We start from the raw sequence: 22,735 nt of genomic DNA on the forward strand, positions 1-22,735 counted from the left end.
CACACACACACACACACACACACACACACACACACACGCATGTGTTCTTTATAGGGATTTTCTGGCATTCAGATAAGGAGATCACAGGACTAAGTCTTATATTTTTTATAAAAACCCTCAACCCAGGGCCAGGCCAGAGGGCAGAGGGCTGCAGTGTTTTTCCTAACGGAATTGAGGAGAGTTCCAGGGACTAGGCCAGCTCCTGGGACCCCTAGAGAGGCAGCAGCACAGACAATATGTAGAGCTGAAGGCAGTGTGGGGCCTCTAGCTCCGAGTGAGAGGTCAGGAGCGGCTATACCAGCCCTGTCCCTACACGTGGACAGAGGGCCAGGCCTGCTTGGGGAAGCCCCCACCAAAACCAGAACCCCAAACCTAGTCCTGGAGAGACACCTTCACAAAGAGGGTGGCAGATGGGTGCTGGTCTCCGTTCTTTGACAAGAGGTGGACATGGCGGTATCCTGGCAAGTGGATGGGCAGGAAAGAGCACAAGGAGAGTTCCAGTCACTCGATGAGGATGCTTCAAGGGATAATGGCCCTAGCCCAAGAGATAACAGGCCCTGCCCCCTCCAACTTGTCACCCCCTCTCCCCAACAAACACCTTGCTTGAGGCTGCCCAAGGGGATGGTGCTCTGGCCAATAAAGTCGTTCTTAGAGGATGCGTCATAATCCTCCACCACAAAGCGCACGAGGGCGAGCTCAGGCACGGCCACCTCAAACTCGAACTCTGTGTCCCACCATGGGTTGAAACCTAGGAGTACCAGTACCATGTCAACAGCATGGCCACCAGCTCCCGGGGTCAGGCCCCACCGAGGCCCACCAAGTACCATTATTGGTGACGACAGCAGTCTGGCGGCTGGCCATGTCGCGGCCCACACCATGGATCTCCACCGTCACCTTGGGGTCCACTATTGAATTCTTATTCTTGTTGACTTTTGGCAACTGCTGTCCAGAGATGACCTGAGGGGCAAGGGACAGATGGGGGTTCAGCAGGGGTAGCAGGGAGGGAGGCCCACAGGCTCCTATCCCTCCTGTGGCTGGCCATACCCTGATGCTAAGCCGCTTCCTGGTCCACCAGGGCCCCTGAGCCAGGGCACGTGAGTTAAAGGTAGAGTTCAGGTCTCGCAGGAAGGCAGGCTTCAGCACATACCCACAGGCCCCGTTGTCCTGGAAGCGGCCCTGGTACACGTCCATCTCCGGGCCAGGTGTCTGGAAATTCAGGGCCACTAGAGGCAGGATAGAGCAGTCACGGGCTGCGGGCTGGCCCCGGGGTGGGGGTGGGGGGGGGCGGGGCCTGGAGCCCAGCCTACCCGGGGTAGAGTGAAGGCCTCGGAGTCACGTGGGGAGGCAGAAACTTGGTCCGGCACCACTCCGATGCCCACTGCCCTCCTGCCACCCTAACTGGCCCCCACGCCAACCTCACATTCCATTCCTGGTGCCAGAATTCAAAGGACTACGGTGCTGACAATGGGATTTCAGACTCGCTGGTGGCCGGTTAGCTCCTGAGCCCCCAGAGCCCGTGTCCGGCCCCAGCTGGGTCCCCAGAGCCTCCTGACCCCTGGCCCTCTGGACCGAAACCCTCCCATGCAGGCCTCCTCCTGGCCCCTGCCAGCCCCTACCTATCTGGCAGCCCCCGTTCCACATCTCCACAGGACTGTAGTTGGAGGAGTCTGTTCTCCAGCCAGCAGGGTAGATCCTGCTCAGGTGATTGACATTGTGGCGAACAAAGCTGTTTCCTGAAAAGGGTGTGGGTGGTCAGAAGTGCAGGCCTCCTGCTGAGCCCAAGCACCCCCCCCTCCCAACCCCCAACCCCATGCCCACCCATCTGGATTGGTAGGGAGTGTGCCAGCTCTGTGCCACGACCCAAGTGGTGGAGCCAGGCCTGGCCCTGGCCAGTCCAAAAGGTCAGAGGGATGGCCAGCACGCTGAGGACGCAGGGCCGAGGCTCACCTGATTCTTGGAGCAGTCGGAGGGCGCGGTTCTCAGAGAAGGACACCATCTCATAGAAGGCCTGCCCTGAGGTGCCAGGGCTGGAGAAGCCCCCAAAGTGGACACTCTTGCAGTAAATGACCATATCCGAGAGCTCCTTCACTAGCCTGAGCTTGTCCTCCTGGGGGCCACGGGGAGGCCCAGGTTAGATTCAGAGGTTGGGGCGGGTGGGCACTGAGAGAGCCAGAAACCCAGACACAGAGAGACAGAGAGGGAGACAGACAGAGAGGGGGGGGCAGAGGGTCTGAGTGGCAGCCACGGAGAACTGAGGCAAGGCAAACATCCCATGACGGCGGAGGCCCCGGGGCTGCCCCTCCCCCGCAGCTCCCCCTCGAACCCTGGGCTTGCGCTGCACTCGGCTCCTCACGGCCTCGTCCTCCATCTCAGCAGCCTCATCCTCATCAGACACAACAGTGGCTTCAGGGCCGCCCTCCCCGCCAGGGGGCAGGAGGCCCCCAAGCTTCTTCCCCTTCAGCAAGATCTTCCCCTTCAGTTGCTAAGGCGAGGAGCAGCTCGTCAAGACCCAGCCAGCTGGCCTCCCGGCCAGTCCCCCTGCCCTCTCATCAGGACGCCCCCACGCCCACCGCGAACCTCAGGGGAAGGCAGACTGGTGGTGACCCCGTCCAGCGGCCGGTCCAACAGCATGGGGCCCAGGATGGTGCGCAGGTGTCGCGCCATCACCCGCTGCTGCTCCAGGCTGCAGTGGTTCTCCAGGGACAGGATGACGGGGTACGGGGACGCCTGGAGGCCCCAGGGCAGGTTAGGAGGGGGGGCGGCCCCTACCACGGCCCTCCTCACCCGCCAGGGGCGCGCCCACCTTGAAGGCGTAGTCCCGGATGGCCCTGAGCACGTCGCAGAGGAGGATCTTGGAGGTGAAAGTGTAGCCATGGTAGATGATGGGCTCCTGGTTGGGGCCGTCCCAGCAGTCGAGCTCCAGGCAGCGGCAGCCCTTGCACAGCGCCCTGCGGGTAGGCGCGCGGGCTAGGCCCCCAGCTCCGCCCGGCCCCGCCCCCCAGGACGCCCGGCCCCGCCCCCAGCGCCGCCCGGCCCCGCCCCCAGCACCGCCCAGCGCCGCCCGGCCCCGCCCCCTCCCGGGCCCCACCGGATGTAGGCCTCCGTGCTGCTGGGCCCCGTGAGCTGGTCTTCCAGCAGGTAGGTGTTGTGCGAGGAGGACATCAGGTAGTGGCTGAGCGGCTGGCCCATGTCCTGGTAGACCCGCCGGTGCGCCAGGCTGAAGGCGCTGCCGTCGGCGGACAGCAGGTACATGAGGAAGCCGTCCTTGGTCATCTGCCGCTGCGCCTTGGCTGCAAAGGAGCCGGGCACCGGTCAGAGCCCTTGGGGCCAGCCACCTCCAGGAGACCCTCCTGGCGCCGCCGCCCTGGCAGGGGAGCCCCTTGCTGTCCCTGCCTCCCCATCCTCAGCTGGTGGTCGAGATATCCCTCGGAGGGGGTATGTCTGAGTCAGCCATCAGACTGGGACCCTGTCTCCTCCCCGGTCCCCCACACTGTGAGGGCCCTGAAGGTGGGGCCTCATCATCTCCTCCTTCTTCTCCTCCTCCTCCTCCTCCTCCTCTTCCTCCGTGCCTCCAGACTGAAGCCTCCCCAGGACAGGGCCCCAGGATGGAAGCAGGAAAAGGGTTTGCTTTTCTAGCCTCCTCTCTATTTCCTGAGGGAGGAGCCTACAAACCCCCCTGGACGAAGAACCAGGAGAAGGGTAGTGATGCTGGGGCCCTGTCTCCCATCTGCTTGCCTTCATGGGGCAGGCAAATTCTGACCAGAGGCCCTGGGGCCCACTGAGGCATCCCCCTTCCCTCCAGCTCCCTACACTTGGGCTGCAGTCTCCCCAGGGGTCTCCCAGCCCCGTGTGACCCCAGGGACCGCAGCCAGGCTCTCACCGGTCTCACTGGGCTCATAGCGCTCAATGAGGGAGAGCGCCAGGGCAGGCCCTGCCGCCTCTTCCCGCTGCTGGTGCTGCAGGAAGCTTACTAACTGGTCCACGGACAGTGTCTCCCCAGAGCCCGCCGCCTCAGCAAAGGTGCGGTCAATCTCCGCCCGCTGGGTCAGCATCTTGTAGAAGGCCTCAATCTCATCGTCCTCCAGGGAGTCTGTCTGGGAGTGGTCACATTCCTGCAAGGCCAGGTGGGCAGGGCTCAGAGCATGGTCCCAACCCGGCTCTAGGGCCCACAGCCACCCAGGCCCAGCCCTCACTCCCTGCCTCACCCTGAAGATCTTGCGGGCATAGCTGTCATCCACCTGGATGTTGAGTTCCTTCAGGAAGTTCTGCAGCTCCTTGAAGCTCATCTTGTTGTCCTTGTTTTTGTCAGCTTTTCGCAAGCAGGAGTGAATCCAGCTGGGCAAGAAGTAAGGAAAGAACCCAGGAGCCCTGGTACCCCCCAAGGTCCCAGCTAGAACCACATTTCAAGCCCAGGGTCAACTGGAACAAGGTGGATTGAGATCACCTATAGACAAAGCTCCCTGCAGGCCAGGCATACTGTACTGCACATCAGCATTCCAGGGACACAACCCGATGGCCTCTTTGGAGAAAATGTTACATCCTATTAAGAGGTCTTTTTTCTACTTACTTATTTTACAGGAAACAGCAAACTGTAAGCCACAGGTCAGAAGGTGAGGATACCACAGGCAAAAACAAAGCCTGAATCATGCTGTCACACTGGGGCACTTAGGCCCCCACTTATCCCTTACCTCCAGCCCCTCTCCCCTCAGACTTGACCTGGAGAAGCCAAGAAAGAGGAACTCCACGGTACATTCCACAGAAATTGAAGAACAAAGACAACAAAAACAATTTTTAAAAATTGATAGCAGGATTTTAGAAGTCAGCAGGTTTTTAAAGGTCACAAAGGAAACAACATAACTGATACCATATAAACTTTAAATAATTCTGAGGGTTGAGTAAAGTAGAAATAAAGCCATCCAGATAACATGAGGATGACCCTAATAATTGAGAAAAGGACACAAACTGATCTTTTGCAAATGTTCTTGGTAATCAAAGATATTAATAATTTGCAAATGAGATGCAATTTCTTAAACTATAAGATCAGCAATTTAAAAGCATACTACCCACATGATGAGATGAGCACTGGATGTTATACTATATGATGGCAAACTGAATTTAAATAAAATTTAAAAATAAATAAATAAGCAAATAAATAAATAAAAGCATACTACTCAGTGCAGGTAGGGGTGAGGTGACACGGATACTCCTATCCACCATTTGGACAAAGGAAATTGTCCAACCCTTGGCAATGTGATGCAGAGATACAGCTAAAGCTTGAAACTATTACATCATTGTACTTGCTAATTCCACTTCTAGGAATCTATTGATAAGGAAATACTCCTAAATACCTAAAGGTTTTAGGAACATAGTTCTTTGCAATGTTACTTATAGTAGTGAGAGACTGAAAATAAATGTTCAGCACAAAAAGAATAGATCACTAACTTATAGGGCATCTACTCCAGGGAATATTACACAGTCAGTACAGCTTTTTATGGAGACTATACTAACACTGGGAAATAATTATGACATAATGGTACACAGAAAGTGGATACAAATGTATGATCTCCACTATTTTGGCAAATGCATCATTAGGCAAATTGAAATGCAGAAAAGGAGATTGGGGGAAAACCCAAATATCGGAGTTTTGTTTTGTGGGCCTTTAAAACGTCATTTTGAGGTGCCTAGGTGGCTTAGCTGGTTAAGCGTCTGACTCGGTTTTGGCTCAGGTCATGATCTTAGGCTTATGAAACTGAAACCTGCCTTGGGCTCCGAGTTCTCAGCAGGGAGTCTACCTGGAGATTCTCTCTCCTCCTTCTGCCCCTTCCTCCACACACACACACACACACCCATCTCCCCCCCCCACGTGCACACATGTGAGCACACACACACACTCTCTAATAAATTAAATCTTTTTTAAAAATTAAAAGAAAACTCCACATTTTATGTATATATTTACATGAAAAAATAATTATAGCAGAATTGCAGGTAAAAAAATCAAATTCAAAGTGGTCCAGCTGAACATGAGGTTCCCATGCTGACTACTATTCAGCAAGCTGGGATGATTTTATGATCTCAAAGGCTGGGCAACAGAAGCCTCCAGAGGGTACAAGATTGTCCAAGGATAAGCCACTACTTACAGAATTAGACTTTTAAAAAAGCTCAAAATCAGTCAGAGGTAGACTTGAAAAAAATACTTAAAAATCTGTGAAATGCTGAAAAGCACAGAGTAAGGAAACTAACAGGGCTCAAAGTATGTCCCTCAAAGCAGCTGGATATACACTAGTCATGAATAATCAGAAAATGAAATTAAAAAAGTAATTCCAGCAAAGAGCATCAAAATGAGTCAAAACACTTAAATTTTTTTAAATGTATAGTTTATACTCTGAAAACTACAAAACAATGTTGAAAGAAATTTAGAAAGATCTAAATAAATGGAAAGATACCCATATTTACAAATCACAAGATTTGATATTGTTAAATAGGGAATACTCTCCAGATTGATCTACAGATTCGGCACAACCCCTATCATAATCATGCTTGCTTCTCTGCAGAAATTGATCCTAAAATTCACATGGAACATCAAGGGACCCAGAATAGTCAAAACAATCTTGCAAAAAAAGAACAAGGGCACTCAGGTGGAGCAGTCAGTTAAGCGTCCAGCTCTTGGTTTCAGCCAAGAGCTCAATCTTAGGTCATGAGATTGAATCCTGAACCAGGCTCCATGCTCAGCATAGAGTCTGCTTGAGATCCTCTCTCACTCTCCCTCTGCCCCTCCTGTTCATTTTCTCTCTCTCTCTCTCTCACTCACTCTCTTTCTCTCTCTCTCTCTCCCTCTCTCCTGGTCCTTCTCTCTCTCTCTCTCTCTCTCTCTCTCTCTCTCATAAATAAACAGATTTTTTTATTTAAAAAAAAGAACAAATTTGGAGAACTCATACTTCCCAATTTCAAAACTTACAAAGTTACAGTAACCAGAATATGGTACTGGTGCAAGGACAGACATACAGATAAATGGAATAAAACCGACAGTCATGAAAATAAGCCCTCGTATCTATGGTCAATTGATTTTTGATGAGGGTGTAAGGACAACTGATGAGGAAAGAACAGTCTTTTCAACAAATGGTGCAAGGACAACTACCTACATGTGAAAAAAATGAAGTTGGATCCCCCATACCACACTACACACAAAAATGAATTCAAAATGAATCAAAGACCTACATGTAATAGCTAAAACTATAAAACGTTTAGAAGAAAATAACAAAAGCAAATATTTGTGACTTTGGGTTAAGCAAACCCTTCTTAGATATAACAGCAAAAATCAGAAGCAAAAAAAAGCAAAAAGTAGCTAAATTAGGTGTCACCAAAACTAAACCCTCTTGTTTCAGATATCAAGAAAAAGAAAAGAACCCTCAGAATGGGAGAAATTATTTATAGGCATAATTATGATGAAACTTGTACCTTGCATATATAAATAACTCTCACAACTCAATAATCAAAAGACATAGCCCAATTAAAAATTGTACCGGGGGGGTTGGGCACCTGGGTGGCTCAGTGGTTGAGGGTTTGCCTTTGGCTCAGGGTGTGATCCAGGGGTCCTGGGATCGAGTCCTGCATCAGGCTCCCTACATGGAGCCTGCTTCTCCCTCCGCCTATGTCTCTGCCTCTCTGTCTCTCATGAATAAATAAATAAAATCTTTAAAAAAAAAACACAAACCAATTGCACCAGAGATGTGAATAGACATTTCTCCAGAGAAAATGCAGGAAAGTACATATGCTTAGCATCATTAATTATTAGAGAAATGCAAATGAAAATCCAAACCAAATCAAACAAAAAAATCCATAAAATAACAAGTGTGTTGAGGATTTGAAGAAATTGGAACCCTTGTGCACTGTAAGTTAGTGTACACTAGTACAGGTGCTATGGAAAACAGTATGGTAGTTCCTCAAAAAATTGAAAGTAGAATTACCCTGTCATCCAGCAACTCTACTTCTAGGTATATACCCCAAAGAACTGAAAGCAAGGTCTCAAAGAGATATTTGTACAGCCATGTTCACAGCAGCATTATTCACAAAACAGCAAAAAGGTGGAAGCAAACCAGGCACCCTTCAACGGATGAATGAAAAAACAGTATATGGTACATGCAGACAATGGAATATTATTATTCAGCCTTTAAAAATAATGTAAATCTGGACACAGGCTATAATACGGATGAACCTTGAGGACATAATGCTAAGTGAAATAAGCCAGGTGCAAAAAAGACAAATACTATCTGATTCTACTTGTCTGAGGTCCCTAGGGTACTCAAATTCATAGAGATAGAAAGTAGAGGGTGGTTGCGGGGCAGGGGTGGGGGTGGAGATTAGAGGTGGGAGAATGAGAATGTTCAGTGGGTATAGAATTTCACCTTTACAAGACAAAGAAAGTTCTGACTGGCGTGACAATGTGAATGTACTCAACACTACTAAAACAGTTGAAGATGGTAAATTTTACGTAGATTTTCCCACCAATAAAAATTTTTATTTTTTTATTTTTTTATTTTTTTATTTTTTTTTTTTCACCAATAAAAATTTTTAAAAGACAGATCCATTTAAAAAAGAGCTTAACAGGGGTGCCTGGCTGGCTCAGTGGGTAGAAGATGCAATTTCTTTTTCTTTCTTTTTTTAGATTTTTAATTTATTTTAGAGAGAGAGAGAGAGAGAGAGAGAGCACGCATGTGTGAGCAGGGGGCGGGGCGGAGGGAGAAAATCTCCAGCAGACTCCCCACTGAGCATGGAGCCAGACGTGGGGCTCGATCTCACAATCCTGAAATCATGACTTGAGCCAAAACAGAATTGGACACCTAACTGAGTGAGCACCCAGGTGCCCAAGCATGCAACTCCTGATCTTAGGGTTGTCCAGCCCCACATTGGCTATAGAAATTACATAAAAATAAAATATTAAAAAAACCAAAAGAACATAAAATGGGCAAAGGATCTGACAGATATTTCTTCAAAGTATCTGATAGATATTTCTATAAATGACTGATAAACAAATGTAAAGATAGCTGACATCATTGGCTATCAAGGAAATGCAAATTGAAACCACAAGGAGATACCATTTCACACCCACAAAGGTGACTACCATAAAGTAGTAACAATAGTAACAAGCCTTAGCAAAGATGCAAAGAGTTGGAACCCTCCTACACTGCTGGTGGGAACGTCAATTTCCTCATTGGGAAACTGGAAGTAACTCAAAAGGTTAAACATACGGTTACTGTTAAGACTTATAAATTCTAGGTATAGACTACACAAAACTTCTGCACAAATGTTCATAGCGGCATTGATTCATAAAAGCTCCGGAGTGAAAAGCCCACTGTCCATCAACTGCTGACTGGATAAATAAAATGTGGAATAACCACACCATGGAATATTGTTCAGCCATAAGAAAGAATGAAGGTCTGATGTATACTACCACAGGAAATCCTGAGTCATACTACAACACGGATGCACCTGAAAAACATGCTCAGTGAATGAAGCCAGTCACAAAGCACTGTACGATTCCATTTATATGAGATGTTCAGAAAAAGGCAAATATACAGAGCCAAAAAGTAGATTAGCAATTGTCCAGGGCAGGGGGATCATGGGGAGATGTGGCCTGGCTGCTAATGGGTTCTTTTTAAGGTGATGAAAATGTTGTAAATTTACTTATAAGCCTGTGAATTTACTACTAACCAGCACTGATGTGTACACTTTAAGCAGGTGAATTACATGGTATGTAAATTATATGTCAATAAAACTGTCATTAAAATAAAGGAGCTGGAGCCGGTTCCACCCTAATCCTATGAACCAGAAGCCTGATCACTTTGAATTATAGGCTAGCATGTTGTTGTGCATCCAGATTTGGAGGTGAATTAGTTTTAAGCCTGCAGGCTGGCCTGCACATGAGGCCCAGGGAAAATCAATCACTCCCCAGAGAATGGCACATGGCCTTCCAAATTCCCAGAGAGAAAAAATGTAGTAACTCCAAGAAACAAGATTAAAATGCCAAGACACAGTCTCCCATTGAAGCAGGCTGCTGCCATTCCAGAACTCTGTGCTGGTCATGGGGGGGAGGAGAGGGAACATTGGGGGCTGCACACAGTAGATCAAACAGGACCCCAGGTACCTTCTCTGCTTCCCTTCAGCTAAGGACTGAACTGTGTTCCTCCCAAATTAATATGTTGAAGCCCTAACTCCCAATATCATGGCATCTTGGGATGAGTCTTGGGGGCCTTAATGAGGTCATGAGGTGAAGCCCTCGTGATAGAATTAGTGCCCTTATAAGAGGAGACACCAAAGATCTCGTGTCTCTCCCTGTGTCTCTGCCACGTGAGGACGCAGTGAGCAGACAGCCACTTACAAGCCAGGAAGACCACTCTCACCAGAACCCGACCATGCTGGCACCCAGCCCTCAGACCTCCGGCCTCCAGAACTGTGAGAAAATTCATCTCTGTTGTTGGAGCCACGCAGCCTATGCCATTTGGGGATGATGGCCCAAGCTGGGTATCTTCCACACCCAGGCTGCCCTGGGGATGACCAGAGTCAGCACCCATGGGCTGGGTCAGGACCCACTGCCACCAAAAGGATACTGCTGCAGCTTCTGCCTCTGGTCCATGGAGCCCGAATGGTGGATGATCTTACGCAGACCCTGCACCCAGTGCTGGGCCTCAGCTGGCGATGGGGCGATGAGGTCTAGTGTATTGCGCTGGTCCTTGAAGACAATGGAGAAGCAGCGGTCCTCGGGCACATCCCGGGCAAACTTCTCCAGGCCCTCCGTGCGGTGGCCCTTCCGCACCTCCTGAATGTCCTCAATGGAGACTGGAAGGAAGGGACAGGTGGCAGAGAGAGCTGTGAGGCCAGACCCTGCCCCTGATGTGGCCAAGGTACCACATGGGGACACAGAGCCGAGGCTGGAGCTCAGGCCTGGGTCTGGGGACGAGGAGGGTGGCAGGAGGATGGATAAGTGGGAACACAAGAGAGGAAGGAGGACAAGGACTGAAGTAGAGGAGTGTGAGACACAGCTGTGGTGGGCAGGGAAACACGGGGAGGGGGACAGGGGGACAGAGGGACAGACTGACTCTAGAGAAACACCTGGGACCCCAAGTCCTGCTGTTCCTAGCCTGGAGGGAGTAGGGCCCCTGCGAGAGGACTAGGGCAGGGCAGGGCTTTTAGAGATAGGGAGAGACTGTTCTGGAGCTTGGAGCCTGTGACAGATAGGAGGCCACATAGCCTCCTTTACCGCACCTGACTTTGCACCATGCAAGCCTCCAAGCGCCTGTCCCAATCATTCAGGAGCCTGGAGCCCCCCTCCAGCAGCCCTGGCCCTGGAATGTGGGGGCACAGGGAGAAGTGCCTGTGCTGCATCACGGACAGGGCCTTGCCCTGCGTAGGTCTGGATGTGTCCTGACCTCAGGGAACCCCTTGGCGAGAAAGCTGCGGGAAGGCAATCTCGTCCTCTAGGATCCCAAGAGGTATCCCTTAGGGCTCTGAGAGAGTACATCATTCTGTCCTTAGGAACTGGGAGAGAGACTTCCTATCATACCCAAGCCTTCCAAGCAAGACCTTGCCTCTCGCAGGCCCCCAGGGAGCCCTTCCTCCAGGGAGCCATTCTCACCCGCTGGGCTCATGCTAAGCTGCTCAGCATCAAGCTCTAGGCTCTGCCCCTGCCCCACCTATGTCCTGAGTCACCCACATCCATCTGTCCTGGGTCCTAGACTAGGAGAGAGGAACTCCTCTCTGTCCAGCTCCAGCTGCAAGCTCACCTGGAGCACTGTCCAGCTCCAGCTGCAAGCTCACCTGGAGCACTGTCCAGCTCCAGCTGCAAGCTCACCTGTCCTCCCCGAGCCTGCTGCACCCTGAGTGCCCAGAGGCCTCTGAGCCACCTGCGAGTCCCACGTGTATGGCATGCACCCAGCCTGGGCAGGTTCTGAGAGGGGGCCATTTGGGCCCTGGGCCATCTGGGGTGCAGGGGACATCACTGCTTCATCCAGTCTCCTGTGCCCTGCCCGGGGCTGGCTCGGAGGGGGAAGAGGAAACATGAGCCGGGCAGCGCCCGGGCCAGCACCCCCACCCGCACAGAGAGAAAGTCCAGATGCCTACACTGCTGATAATGCCTTGTCTGCCTCTGGGAGCCAGTGCAGGGTGAGCATAGCAGTGGCAGGATCAGGGGAAACTTCAAGCAGGGAGCAGATGCAGAGAGAACTGGGGGTGTTGCTCCACTCCCACCTCACCTGGCCTCAGTTTCCCCAAGGGTAGAATGTATTTGGGGACAACAGTCTTACTGCTTACCTGGGGAAGGGAAGCAGCCAACGGGTTTGCTCAGCCCGAGAGCCGTCTCGGGGTCTCCGACATGGAAGAGAGCCACATTCCTCACCTGAATCCACCTGCTACCTGACCCCGCACCTGTCACCCCGGCGGCCCCTCTGGTCAGGTTCAGAGCCCTCACTCCCACCCCTTCCCCATTCTTGCGGCTGCACCTTTGCTCACACCGGTCTCCTGCCTGGAATGCCCCTCCTGCCCTGGCGCTCACAGCTGTCCCAGTATGAGGGCGGCTCATTGCACCAGCCCAGGGCCCCTGCTCTTGTCTCTGCCCCCATGCCCACTGCCATCAAGTGCTGGGCACATGCAGGGAACCATGCACATGTCCTGCCTGGTGGGGGGGCTCTCAGGAATCCCCAGAGCCCAGAGAGCAAGATGCCCACTCCTACTATGCCATTACCCCTGCCTCCTCCCCAGCATCTGACAGGAAGCCCCATATCAGGGCAGAGGCCTATGAAGCAGCCTGGCTGGTGCCACAGACAGGCAGAGGCAAGGTCTGGGTCACTCCCATGCTGTGTGAGAGGACTTCGGGCTCTATCCACTTTAACCCTACCCTGCCTTGCACAGAAAACATCCATGGCCCACACCCCCAAAGCCCCAGCCCAGCAATCCTCATCTGACCCTGCTTCTGTCCTGCCTCCCTCTGACCCTGCTACAGGCCATAGGGCCAGCCAGTGATACTTTCTCAGGTTTCTACCCAGCAAACCCTTCCTGGGCACCTCCCTTTCCTCCTGTCCCCCTTCCCACCCGGAGCCTGTCATCTGTGTCTGATCACACTCCCCAGTGGGCTGCCCCTGCCCCTACCCATCACAGCCAAGGGGGATCGGGTTTGTGTGAAATCCAGCTACAATGATCTTTCTGCATGATTCAATGCAACAGTCACTAGTTACATGCACTATTTAAATATAAAGTAGCTAAAATTCAGTAAAACTAAGAATCCAGTTCCTCAGTCACACTAGTCACATTTCAAGTGATCAATGGCCACAGGTAGCTAGCGGCACCCCTACTGGGCAGTGCAGATAATAGAACGCTTCCATTATCAAAGAAAGTTCTTTCGGGTAGTGTTCGTCTAAAACTTTCCCACCAAGTAAAGATGTAGCGTGGGCGTCTCATTTTACAAAATCTTTAGGGCACTGGGTTAAAAGGCAGCTAGTCAGTACAGCTTTCTCTGTGAGGCCTTGCTGGAGGTGTTCTCCATTTGCAGGCCTCAGCCTTGGGTTCAGAAAACCCTCAGCCCCAACATCCTGAGGGGAACTGCCCAGCTATGGCCTCTCGCTACTCCACCCTCCGTCTTTGCTATGGCCCCAGTCCCAGGGAGGAACTGCCTCCTGTGGCCCCACCTCATATCCTGGCCACTGAAACCAGGAAGGGCCTTATCTGCCTCCGGACTTTGGGCCTGGCTTTTGGTCTCACTACACCTGGAGTCCTAATCTACCCAACTTCCCTCCTTCCCATATCTGTCTGGGTGGATACCCCATGAGTTCAGACAACACTGTCCAGCAGCCTCCCTACCTCTGAGATTGGTCCTCAATGACTACCCTCTCTGGCCCAGACTAGGCCTCAATTTCCCTGTGGGGGATTTAACTAACTCCCCGCCCCCCCACCCGCCCGCCAAACCCTGCCAGCTTCAGCTTCCCTGTATCTGGTCCTGGTTGTGTGACCAACCTGGGCACCACCAGGACAGGCCTGGGTTTCCCTATTTGTGGTCCTGGTCCAGGACTGACCTCCTTGGCCCCGGCCCCAACCAGCATTGGCTTCCCCATGCAAGCACAGGTCCTACGCTCTGCTCCCACCCTGCAGCCCCAGGGACACTCACACAGCTGGGACTCCGGGGTCCGCATGACCTTACGGGACTCCTGCCAGATGGTCTTGCAGTCTTCCTGCAACTTGTAGAAACGCTCTCTCCGCCATGAGTTGGATTTCACCTTCAGGAGCTGGCTGCCCTTCAGCAGTGCATGTAGGTCCTCATCGTGCTGGAGACCTAGGGGGCAGGGCTGGTGAAATGCCACTTCCTCTGGTGTCCCTGATGCCCCAGGCCCTGTTCTAGCTCCTCTTGCCTCTGGACCCTCTCTGAGAAGGGACCCACTTCCCACCAGCCTTGTCCTCAGCTCTCAGTCCCCTTCTCCCACCTTCACCCATGTTCCAACGTGATCCTGGAGGCCCTGCCTCCTCCAGGAAGTCATCTCTGATTGCCAATTAAGGCCAGGCAAACCTTAGGACACCCCCCCACTCAAGGCTACACTTTATATACTGTGACCTGCCATCCACAGCAGAATGGAACAAGGGGAAGCAGCTAATTCAAGCATATCCAATTCCTGAGGAACCAGACACCTAGGAAATGGCCTGGTTCTGCAAAACAAAGTTTGTGCCCTTCCTGGTCACACTTAGGGGTGAAAGTGATCTGAAGGAAGCTGGGACCAAAATATTAGGCAGAGCAGAACAGAAAAGGTCTGGAGGTAACAGCAGTTGTAGTTCTTGGTGTCAACATTATGGTTGCTGTAGGACCCTTGGGCCCATCCCTGCCACCTTCACCCCTGCTGCCCCACCCTGACTTCCACCTGCTTGAGAAGAGACCAATGAGCCCACGGTGGCCTGGGTTTGGCCTGCTGGGATGCCCCAGGCTCTCCCTGCCCACCCTGTCTCTGAATGTCCTGGGTCTGGGACCTTCAGGGTATAACAGTCCTAAGGCACACTGCAGCCCTCTTAGTGTCTGAGGCAGGACCCAGCCCAGGGCCCCAAGTGACAACCAGAACCCTGGCTGCATGGCCCCTCTTGCCCAGCTGTCTTCAGAGACCTGGGCTAGTCTCTATGGCATGGACTCCCAAAGATACAATGCCCTCTGTCCTAACAGGACCAAGCAGGAGGAACTGAAGGAGCACTGGGCTTGGCCCCCAGGAGCCCTCATCCCCAAGCAGACCCTGTATCAACTGGGATCCAGGAGAGACCACTCCCCACCTTAATGATTCATCAGTATAATATAGAAATAGATGCATCTAGATTCATATCTATCAGCTGAGCCAGATGCAGTCCAGCAGCCAGCTCTCTTTGGATCCAGGTGGCCATCTCACTTCATTCCGTCCCAAAAACTAAAACCATGTGGTCCTTCAGCTCCAGCAGAGCGCTGACATCAGGGACCGTGTGGGTCCAGTCTGAGGGCCCTGTGACAAGGCCTCTAAGCTCTTCTTTTCTGAACCCAGGTCTACAGCCCCTGATCAGCCATCCAGCTTCATCCATGTCCCCACTGCCCCTACTCGACCAGCCAAACCCACACAGCCACAAGACCTATGGAACCTTCTGGATCGCTTCCCCAGGCCTCAGCCACCCATATCTTCTCTATACCTCCCAAATCTCCTGCCTCCACTAAAGACAGAGCCCAGTGCTAACAACCCACCCCCCCCGCCCCGCCCCATGGCTTTAGGCAGTTCCCTTCCCTGTGCCTCTGTTCCCCCACTAGCACTGGGTGAGAACAACGTGGCAAGAGGCGTCTGTGGGCCTCCTCCCTCCTCTGTCCCAGGTCTCTCCACACTGCTGGGAGACCCCTCTGTCTTAGTGTGAGCATCCCCCATTCAGTGCCAGGGATGTTCAGTGGAAGAGAAGGGGGCTCCTGCAGGGTACCCTAAACTGCTGGCTGTGTCCCTAGCACTTGGAACAACAGGAAGGGGACGGGAGTCCCAGATGCTAGGAGAGAGTCCCTCAGCCTCTGCTGGGACATTCCATGTCCTTCCTAAGGCAAGGCATCGCCTTACCCCCTGCCTGCTCCCTACCCCCAGGCGGGACACTCATTAGAACAAGCCACTGCCAATGACACAGATGGTAGCAGGGGAGGGGGCTAGAAAGTAGGTGAACCCCACCCTCCGGTTCTGGAAAACACCATGGGGAGATGACATGTTCATCCTGTCCCGGAGCCAGGCTGTGGCCTTGTCTGCGGTCAGGCAGAGATAAGTCCCCCGGCTGCCGACATGGCTTCCGGAACACGTACCTCAGCCCCAAGGTGGGCCTTGATAATAGCCACTGCTTTCTGGGCCATTAGAGAACCTGGGCAGGCACCCCCATCTCTGAGTCTCATTTGTGTGGCCCATTTATTTCTGAGGCCTCTGGGCTGCCTGCCCCACCATCCTTGCTCCCTTAGCACCCAGAAAGTCCATGGGCACCCCTCGCTCAGCCCCACTCACTCAGCTTTAGTACTTTCTCCTCCTGTGGAAGGATAGAGACGCGGAGCCTCTGACCTCAGGGGCCCCTGGGCTGACGTTGTAGCCTCACCAACTTGCTCAGGCAGCCGCACACAGTGAGGTGGCCATGTGGAGGAGGGCAGAGGGTGTGCAGGTGCTAAGAGGAGGCCAAGGCGGGTGCCAGGAGTCCTGCCCCTATACCAAAGGTGATGCACAATGGAGACAAGTTGGGTCTGGAGCCCACAGCCATACACAGCTACGCAGTCACACACTGCCATCTCAACATACAGTGCCAGGACATCACAATGATAATGATAGCAGCCACCGTCACATTAATGGTCAGTATTTGAATAAAATACTGTTTTTAGCACAGGTATTTAATTCCCCCAACAACCCTCTGAGGAAGGCACTATCATTATTCCCATTTTACAGATGAGGAAACTGAGGTTCTAGGAAGTTACATGGTGGAGTCAGAAGCCTGCCTAAGGGTTAGTGCTACGAAACATTAACATTACCTTATGCAAGTCACCACTCAGGCACACTGAGTAATGTCACAAAGAGCAGTATCAGAAAGTCCACATAACCCACACTGTACCACAGGACAGCATCAATCACCTGGGGCACCCACCGTCTGTCTCCCACAGTCACACACAGTACACAGCATCACCCTGGATCGCACACTGCCACATTGGTGTCACAATGTCACACACTTGGTTACACAGCATTACATATCATCATTGCCACACAGCGGCTCCACGTACCACACGAGGGGCAGGCTCACCACTAGGTTACACACCAGGTCAACCCACTGTCACACCTGTCACTCACACTTGCACAGCATCACACCGGATCACATAGTCTCGGAAAATCATTTCACTGGGCTACACAGTCATACCAGTAACACACTGGGCCATATATCTAGCAGTGCCTCAGAAATCTGTAAACAGGCGGCATTAGGGGTAATAAGGGGGTGGGGGGCTTCGGAGTGGCTCAGGTAGATCAGGGGAGCAACCAATCCCCCCTAAACACATCCCGCATGCCACCCCTGCAAACACAGCCCCGCGGTGGGTCTCACACTCACAGAAGTACTAAACAGGTCCAACCAAGGATGGGAGGCGGCGCCCGGGGCTCGGGAACAGCCTGCATCTCGCCCCAGCTGCTTTCCCCGCAGAGCTCCGAGCCCCCAGCGTGCCTTACCTAGCCTCTGCCCATTGAGCGCGGCCACCTTGAGGCTCTCCTCCTGCAGGTAACGCTCCCTGGAGCGGCTGCGGCTCGGGATTCCCAGGCACTGCATGACGCCCTCCGGAGCCTCTGCGCCACCGAGCCCGGCCCGGGACGGCGCAGCCTCCAGAGAGCCCCGGCAGCGGGGGCGGAGCCACCGCCCTGGAGGCGGGCCAGGGGCGGGGGCGGAGCCCGGGAGGGGCGGGGCCAGCCCGGAGGGGCGGGGCCATCCCGGAGGGGCGGGGCCTCGGCCCGAGAGACGGGGCGGGAGAGAAATCTGGGCTGAAAGGGGCGGAGGCAGAGCCTGGGAGACGTGGCCGGTCCGGGAGGGGCAGGACCTTTGCGCCCGGGAGCTGCGGCGAGGGCGGCCTCCAGGCGGTGGGAGGAGGAGCCAGAACCCAAGAGGCGAGGCGGGACAAATCTATAGCCCAGGACGCGGAGGAGTGGCGAGCCCGAGCCCAGAGGGCGGGCAGGGGGCGGAGCCCCGACCCCGGAGGTCGCGGGGGCAGCCGGGGGAGGCGGCCGCGAGTGGGAGGCCACGTGGAGGCCGAGCCTCACTCGGGAAACCGGCCAGGGGCGAGCCGGGGCCCGGGGGCGAGCCGGGGGAGGGTCCCTCACTGAAAACGCGGGGTTCGGGCAGGCAGGGGCTGAACCCCGGCTCCGGAGGCGGTGCCCCGCCAGGGGCGGTGTCCAAGCGGGGGCGGAGCCCGAGTCGCGAATTCGAAACACCTGTAGGGGCGGGCGGAGGACCCCAAGCGTGAGCGAGACGAAGCCGAGGAGGGGAGACTGGGGGGCGGCGGCGGCGGCCTGGGTGGCCCAGACTAAGCGGGCAGGATGGGGCGGGGTCAGACGGAGCGGGGGACCGGCCTGGCGCAGACCACCAAGGCCGCCAAATACTTTGCCTCAATTACTCAACGAATTCATTGTAATTCAGCTGGCTGTTGCCTCACAGGCAGACCCGTTTCCTTCTCTCAGTGTCTCCACCCGAGTGGGGTAATCTCGAAGCTTCCAAATACGAATGGAACTCTTTAAAAAAGGCTGGTCTTAAAAATGAGTTCATTAACGCAGGCTTGCTTTGACAAATAGATGAGAGCCACTGCAACTTTATACAAAACTGGGCTGCCAGTGCGCTGGGAAACAGTGGGACCTTTCATGGAAGTTACAACTTCTCTTTCATGCACCCAGCCCCTACTGTGTGCCAAGGTCAGGACGCCACCCAGAGGCCTGACTCACCCCTCTCTTTTACTCTCTGCCTCTGAACAGTGCCTCCTTTTGCCTCACTGCTGCTCCAGTCACCAGCGCTGGCAGTGAGTCACCGGCAAAGCCAGCCATTAGCTCGGCCAAGCAAAGCAACACTAACAATAAACTGAAGCGCAGAGTGACTTGCCTAAGGTCACGCCACAGAGAATAAATCATGAGAACGTGTGTTAGTGTAGATAGGCTGAAATACAGGCACAAACAAGTTGTTCTTCTTTTAGGGGTGGGCAGGCAGACGGTAAGATGAACCTGTTTTAGAGGAACCACACAAGGGTTCTCATCCAGAGGACCAAGAACACCCTCCTACACACACACACTGCCCCACACCAAGGACCTATGGATAGAATCACATCTCAATGTAATTTGCTTCCTTTGAATTCTCATGTATTTTACTTTATGTATTTAAAAACATGACGTTGAGGAGGGGGCCACAGGCTTCCTCTGACTGTCAAAGTGGCCCTATGGCACAAAATGTTAAGATCAGTGTGGATCAGTGTGTGTCTGTGGGGTATGAACCTGGAACCCCAGAGACAGACAGTTTTGAAACATAATTGAATGGGTAGGGGGCTGGCCACCCCAACTTGCTGTGATGGCTCTGGAACCATGATCTCTTGGGGGTGCTGGCTTTTTTGCAAACTAGAGCTCCTATGCCCATTTGTGCTTTTCCCTCATGACATCCCCTGTAAATTGGGTGTTGCTATGCCATGGGTGGGAAAAAAAAGGGCCCAGAGAGGCAAGGGGGCATGCTCAGGGTCACAACCTAAAGAGAAGCAAAATGAGGACTGGAACTCAGGTCTCCTGGGTCCAAGATGAGGCCTCCCCTACAGCCTGCCTTCCACTTTTACAAATGCCAGTTTTTACAGTGGGGCAGGGTGGATTTGGTGTAAGTAAAGTTAGTGAAGGTGGCTGTGATCAGTGAGGGGAGGGCCTGGGAAGCAGTGTCCTTTTGGGCACATCTGGGGACCTCCTGGAGAGCCTAGCACAGGCCTGGCTAGGATGGAGACAGCAGAGGTAGTGGAGTAGGGGGAGGAGGCCAGGGGACTGGAGCATCAGTCTGAGGGCTTCTGAGACACCAGAAGGAGCCCCTTGATACTTGAGCCCTGTTCTGGGCACATTTTTCCTAGCAAGGGACTCCCTTATGGTGCCCCTTCATCTCCCAAGAACACAGAGAGCATGATCACTTGTGGCTGAACCTCCTGCAGAAATATAGGCCCGATGGAGCACCAGGCACTGTTCCCATTGCCTCATATGTACTACCTCATTCAGTCCTCACAGCAAGCCTATGAAGTTGGTAGTGTCCTTATCTCCTATTTCACTGAGGAAATTGAAGCACAAAGAAAACAAGGAATTTATCTCAGATGAAAAAGTCAAGGCTTGAACTCAGTCTGCCTCCAGAACCTATGCCTATTTACTACACCACATCTACCTGCATCTGGGGTGAGGATGTAAGAGACATCTCATGACTAGGGAGGCCCTATAGCCCCCCAGGCCAGTAGATGGGTGGGGGGCTCTCTGCAGCAGTCTGCTGACTGCCCAAGCCAGATAGCGTGGTTGGGTGCAGATACGCAAGAGGTACAGACTCTCCAGTGGAAGTGTGGACACCCTGGAATAGCACAGGACACAATGACCACTCCTTCCTACCATCAATTCTCCTCAGCAGGTCCTTAGAGCTCCCTGATCTGGTCTACAGGAGGATCAAAGGCACTTAAGGGAGGTAATTCTGGGTGTTGGGCTAGAAGTGGCAGGGCCTTCAGGGAAAGAGCTTAGGGTTCCTGCCGGCCCCACAGGAAAGGCTGGACAGAGTGAGGCATTTGGAGGCAGGTCTCAAACAGAATGGGCCAATGTGGCCAGACCCACGCCACAGTGTCTCCACATAGCTTCCTCTCCAGGGAAGATGACAAAGGCACAGATGAGGCTCCTGAGGATGGAGCCCGTTCCAACATGAGCTGGTTCAGAGGAAACCAGAGGGCTTCTAGGAGATCTGAGTGTGAGACAGGCACAGACGAGGTGGCACTCAGCAGAGGAGACAGCACTAATTAAACGATGGAGAGAGAAAGGAGAGGTCTCCACTGTGGTCCTCTGAGCCATCCAGACTCCATTCCTGCCAGTCTGGCCAAAGCACTAAGGACACCTCTGGTCTGAAGAGAGAAGAGGAAGCACTGGAAGGGGCAGGGATCCCATGACCCAACTGGACGAGGTTGCCTTGAGGAGCCCAAGCTACTGGTGGGAGGATAACTGCTCTGGGCACTGAGCAAGATCTCTTTGGGCCATGGAGACCAGGTAACACACGGCTGACTAGGGGCTGTCTGAAAAGGACATGTCCTGTTCCCCTGAATTCCAGGGGGTCTCTAGTGGGCAGCTGGAGAGCTCTGCCTTTCCCTTTCCCAATACCTCCATGTATGATTTAGATGGATAGGTGGTAGGCACTGAAGTCTCCAACCCCAGGGATACTAGAAAACACGGAGATATGGTTAAGCAGGGATTTGCCTAAGGCAAAATCACGGCAGATGATCTCAGGAAGCAGGAGCGCAGGACATCCTTCCGAGTGAGTGAGTCCCCAGGCTGGAGCGAAGAGATGCCAGACCAGCTGGGCGTCCTGACCTGCCAGACGTCCAGGCCCTGCAGTGGGAAGCCACTGCTGCTCTTTCTCCTGGAGGAGGGCGTTACCGCAAGGAGCCCACCCAGACTGTTACCCGGTGGGTGGTGGGTCGGAGGGACAGAACTCGGCCAGACCGAGGGTGGAACTGCAGGCAGTTCCAGGTGAGACTTGGCTCAGTCCCTCCAGGAGGGTGCGCAGAGGGAGGATGGGGCTGCCGCTTCCAGCTTGGGCATCGCTGACTGGGATTTCCGCGCGGGGCAGTTACTGCCGCCCAGCCCGACCTCGGCCGACCTCGCACACCTCCCACCTCCTCCCGCCACCCCCGCACCCCCCACCCCGCCACGCCCGCGCGGCCTGACGCGGCCAGGCAAGCCCGGGCTTTGGGGAGCCTCTCCAAGGGCGCGGGCGGGGTGCGGAGAACTTGGCTTTTCACGGACGCGGTACCGTCCCTCCTCGGCCCTCCGTGCCCGCTGGACCGTGGAGCCCAGCCCTCCGAGACCAGAAAAAGGTTGAATCCCTGCAGCGGGGTCGGGGGGTCGGGGGTGGCCTTCAGAGAAGTCTTCCCACCCGTACCCCACCCCCGCCCCCGCCTCCGGCCAGATCCGGGGGACAAGCGCGGAGACGCCAAGGTCTTGCCCGGCGGTCCCACCCCGAGAGTCCGGGGCCGAGATTTCCCCGATGCAACCAAAGAGCCGAGAGGCGGGCCCGGGGCGGGGCGGGGCGGAGGGCGGCCGAAGGAGCGGGGGTCCCCAAGGCCCAGGAGCCTTTCCGCGGGGGGCCCTGCAGGGTCTGCCCGCCCGCCCGCCGGGAACTCACCGTGCAGGGTCAGGAAGTCCCGGCCCGAGTCCATGCCCGACGGGGCGCAGCGGGCGGGGGCGCCTCGGGACGCGCGGGGCCGAGCGGAGCGCGGCGGAGGGCCCGGAGGAGACGGCGGGGAGGAGAGCGGGGGTGGGCCCGGGACGCCGCCCCGCCCCCGGGGCGCGCCAACCCGCGCGTCTCCCCGCCCCTCTTGGGGATCTGGTGGGCGCGTCCCGGCCAGAAATAGCCGGATGCCTCCCGCTTCCTCCGCCGCCGCCCGCAGGCCGTGGGCCCTGTCATTACCGCGGGCGGTCCGGCCCACGCCCGACCTGTGGGCGCCTCTCGGGTCTGGGGTGAT

The 22,735-nt window shown here is 54.3% G+C and overlaps 1 protein-coding gene across 3 annotated transcripts; it reads right to left on the reverse strand.

Moving 5' to 3' along the window:
* Window positions 1-90: 90 nt before the first annotated feature.
* PLCD1 (phospholipase C delta 1) lies at window positions 91-22,643 on the reverse strand. Of its 3 annotated transcripts, none has more exons than XM_041734331.1 (15): window positions 22,396-22,643; window positions 14,150-14,314; window positions 10,605-10,833; window positions 4,206-4,335; window positions 3,881-4,112; window positions 3,089-3,290; window positions 2,804-2,948; window positions 2,578-2,727; window positions 2,324-2,482; window positions 1,948-2,107; window positions 1,617-1,733; window positions 1,045-1,223; window positions 825-957; window positions 599-748; window positions 91-458 (listed from the first exon to the last, which is right to left on the reverse strand). In XM_041734331.1, exons 1-15 carry the CDS (start codon window positions 22,427-22,429, stop codon window positions 373-375), a joined length of 2,271 nt encoding a protein of 756 aa, XP_041590265.1. In that variant the 5' UTR covers window positions 22,430-22,643; the 3' UTR covers window positions 91-372. The 3 variants fall into 3 exon arrangements, with proteins under 3 accessions (XP_041590265.1, XP_041590263.1, XP_041590266.1); XM_041734329.1 differs by lacking the exon at window positions 22,396-22,643 and adding an exon at window positions 17,700-17,854; XM_041734332.1 differs by lacking the exon at window positions 22,396-22,643 and adding an exon at window positions 16,506-16,670.
* Between the last annotated feature and the right edge of the window lie 92 nt (window positions 22,644-22,735).

The sequence above is a fragment of the Vulpes lagopus genome, chromosome 19 (genome assembly GCF_018345385.1).
Source record: "Vulpes lagopus strain Blue_001 chromosome 19, ASM1834538v1, whole genome shotgun sequence".
NCBI lineage: Eukaryota > Metazoa > Chordata > Mammalia > Carnivora > Canidae > Vulpes > Vulpes lagopus.

What these genes read in the sequence shown, in the direction of transcription:
- PLCD1 (XM_041734329.1), bottom strand. Translation starts at nt 17,796, where the DNA reads ATGCAGTGCCTGGGAATCCCGAGCCGCAGCCGCTCCAGGGAGCGTTAC. An exon ending in AGCACGGAGGCCTACATCCG is followed by an intron (nt 2,949 to 3,088) that starts GTGGGGCCCGGG and finishes GCCTACCCGCAG; the next exon opens with GGCGCTGTGCAAGGGCTGCC. An exon ending in TCCGGGACTACGCCTTCAAG is followed by an intron (nt 2,728 to 2,803) that starts GTGGGCGCGCCC and finishes TGGGGCCTCCAG; the next exon opens with GCGTCCCCGTACCCCGTCAT.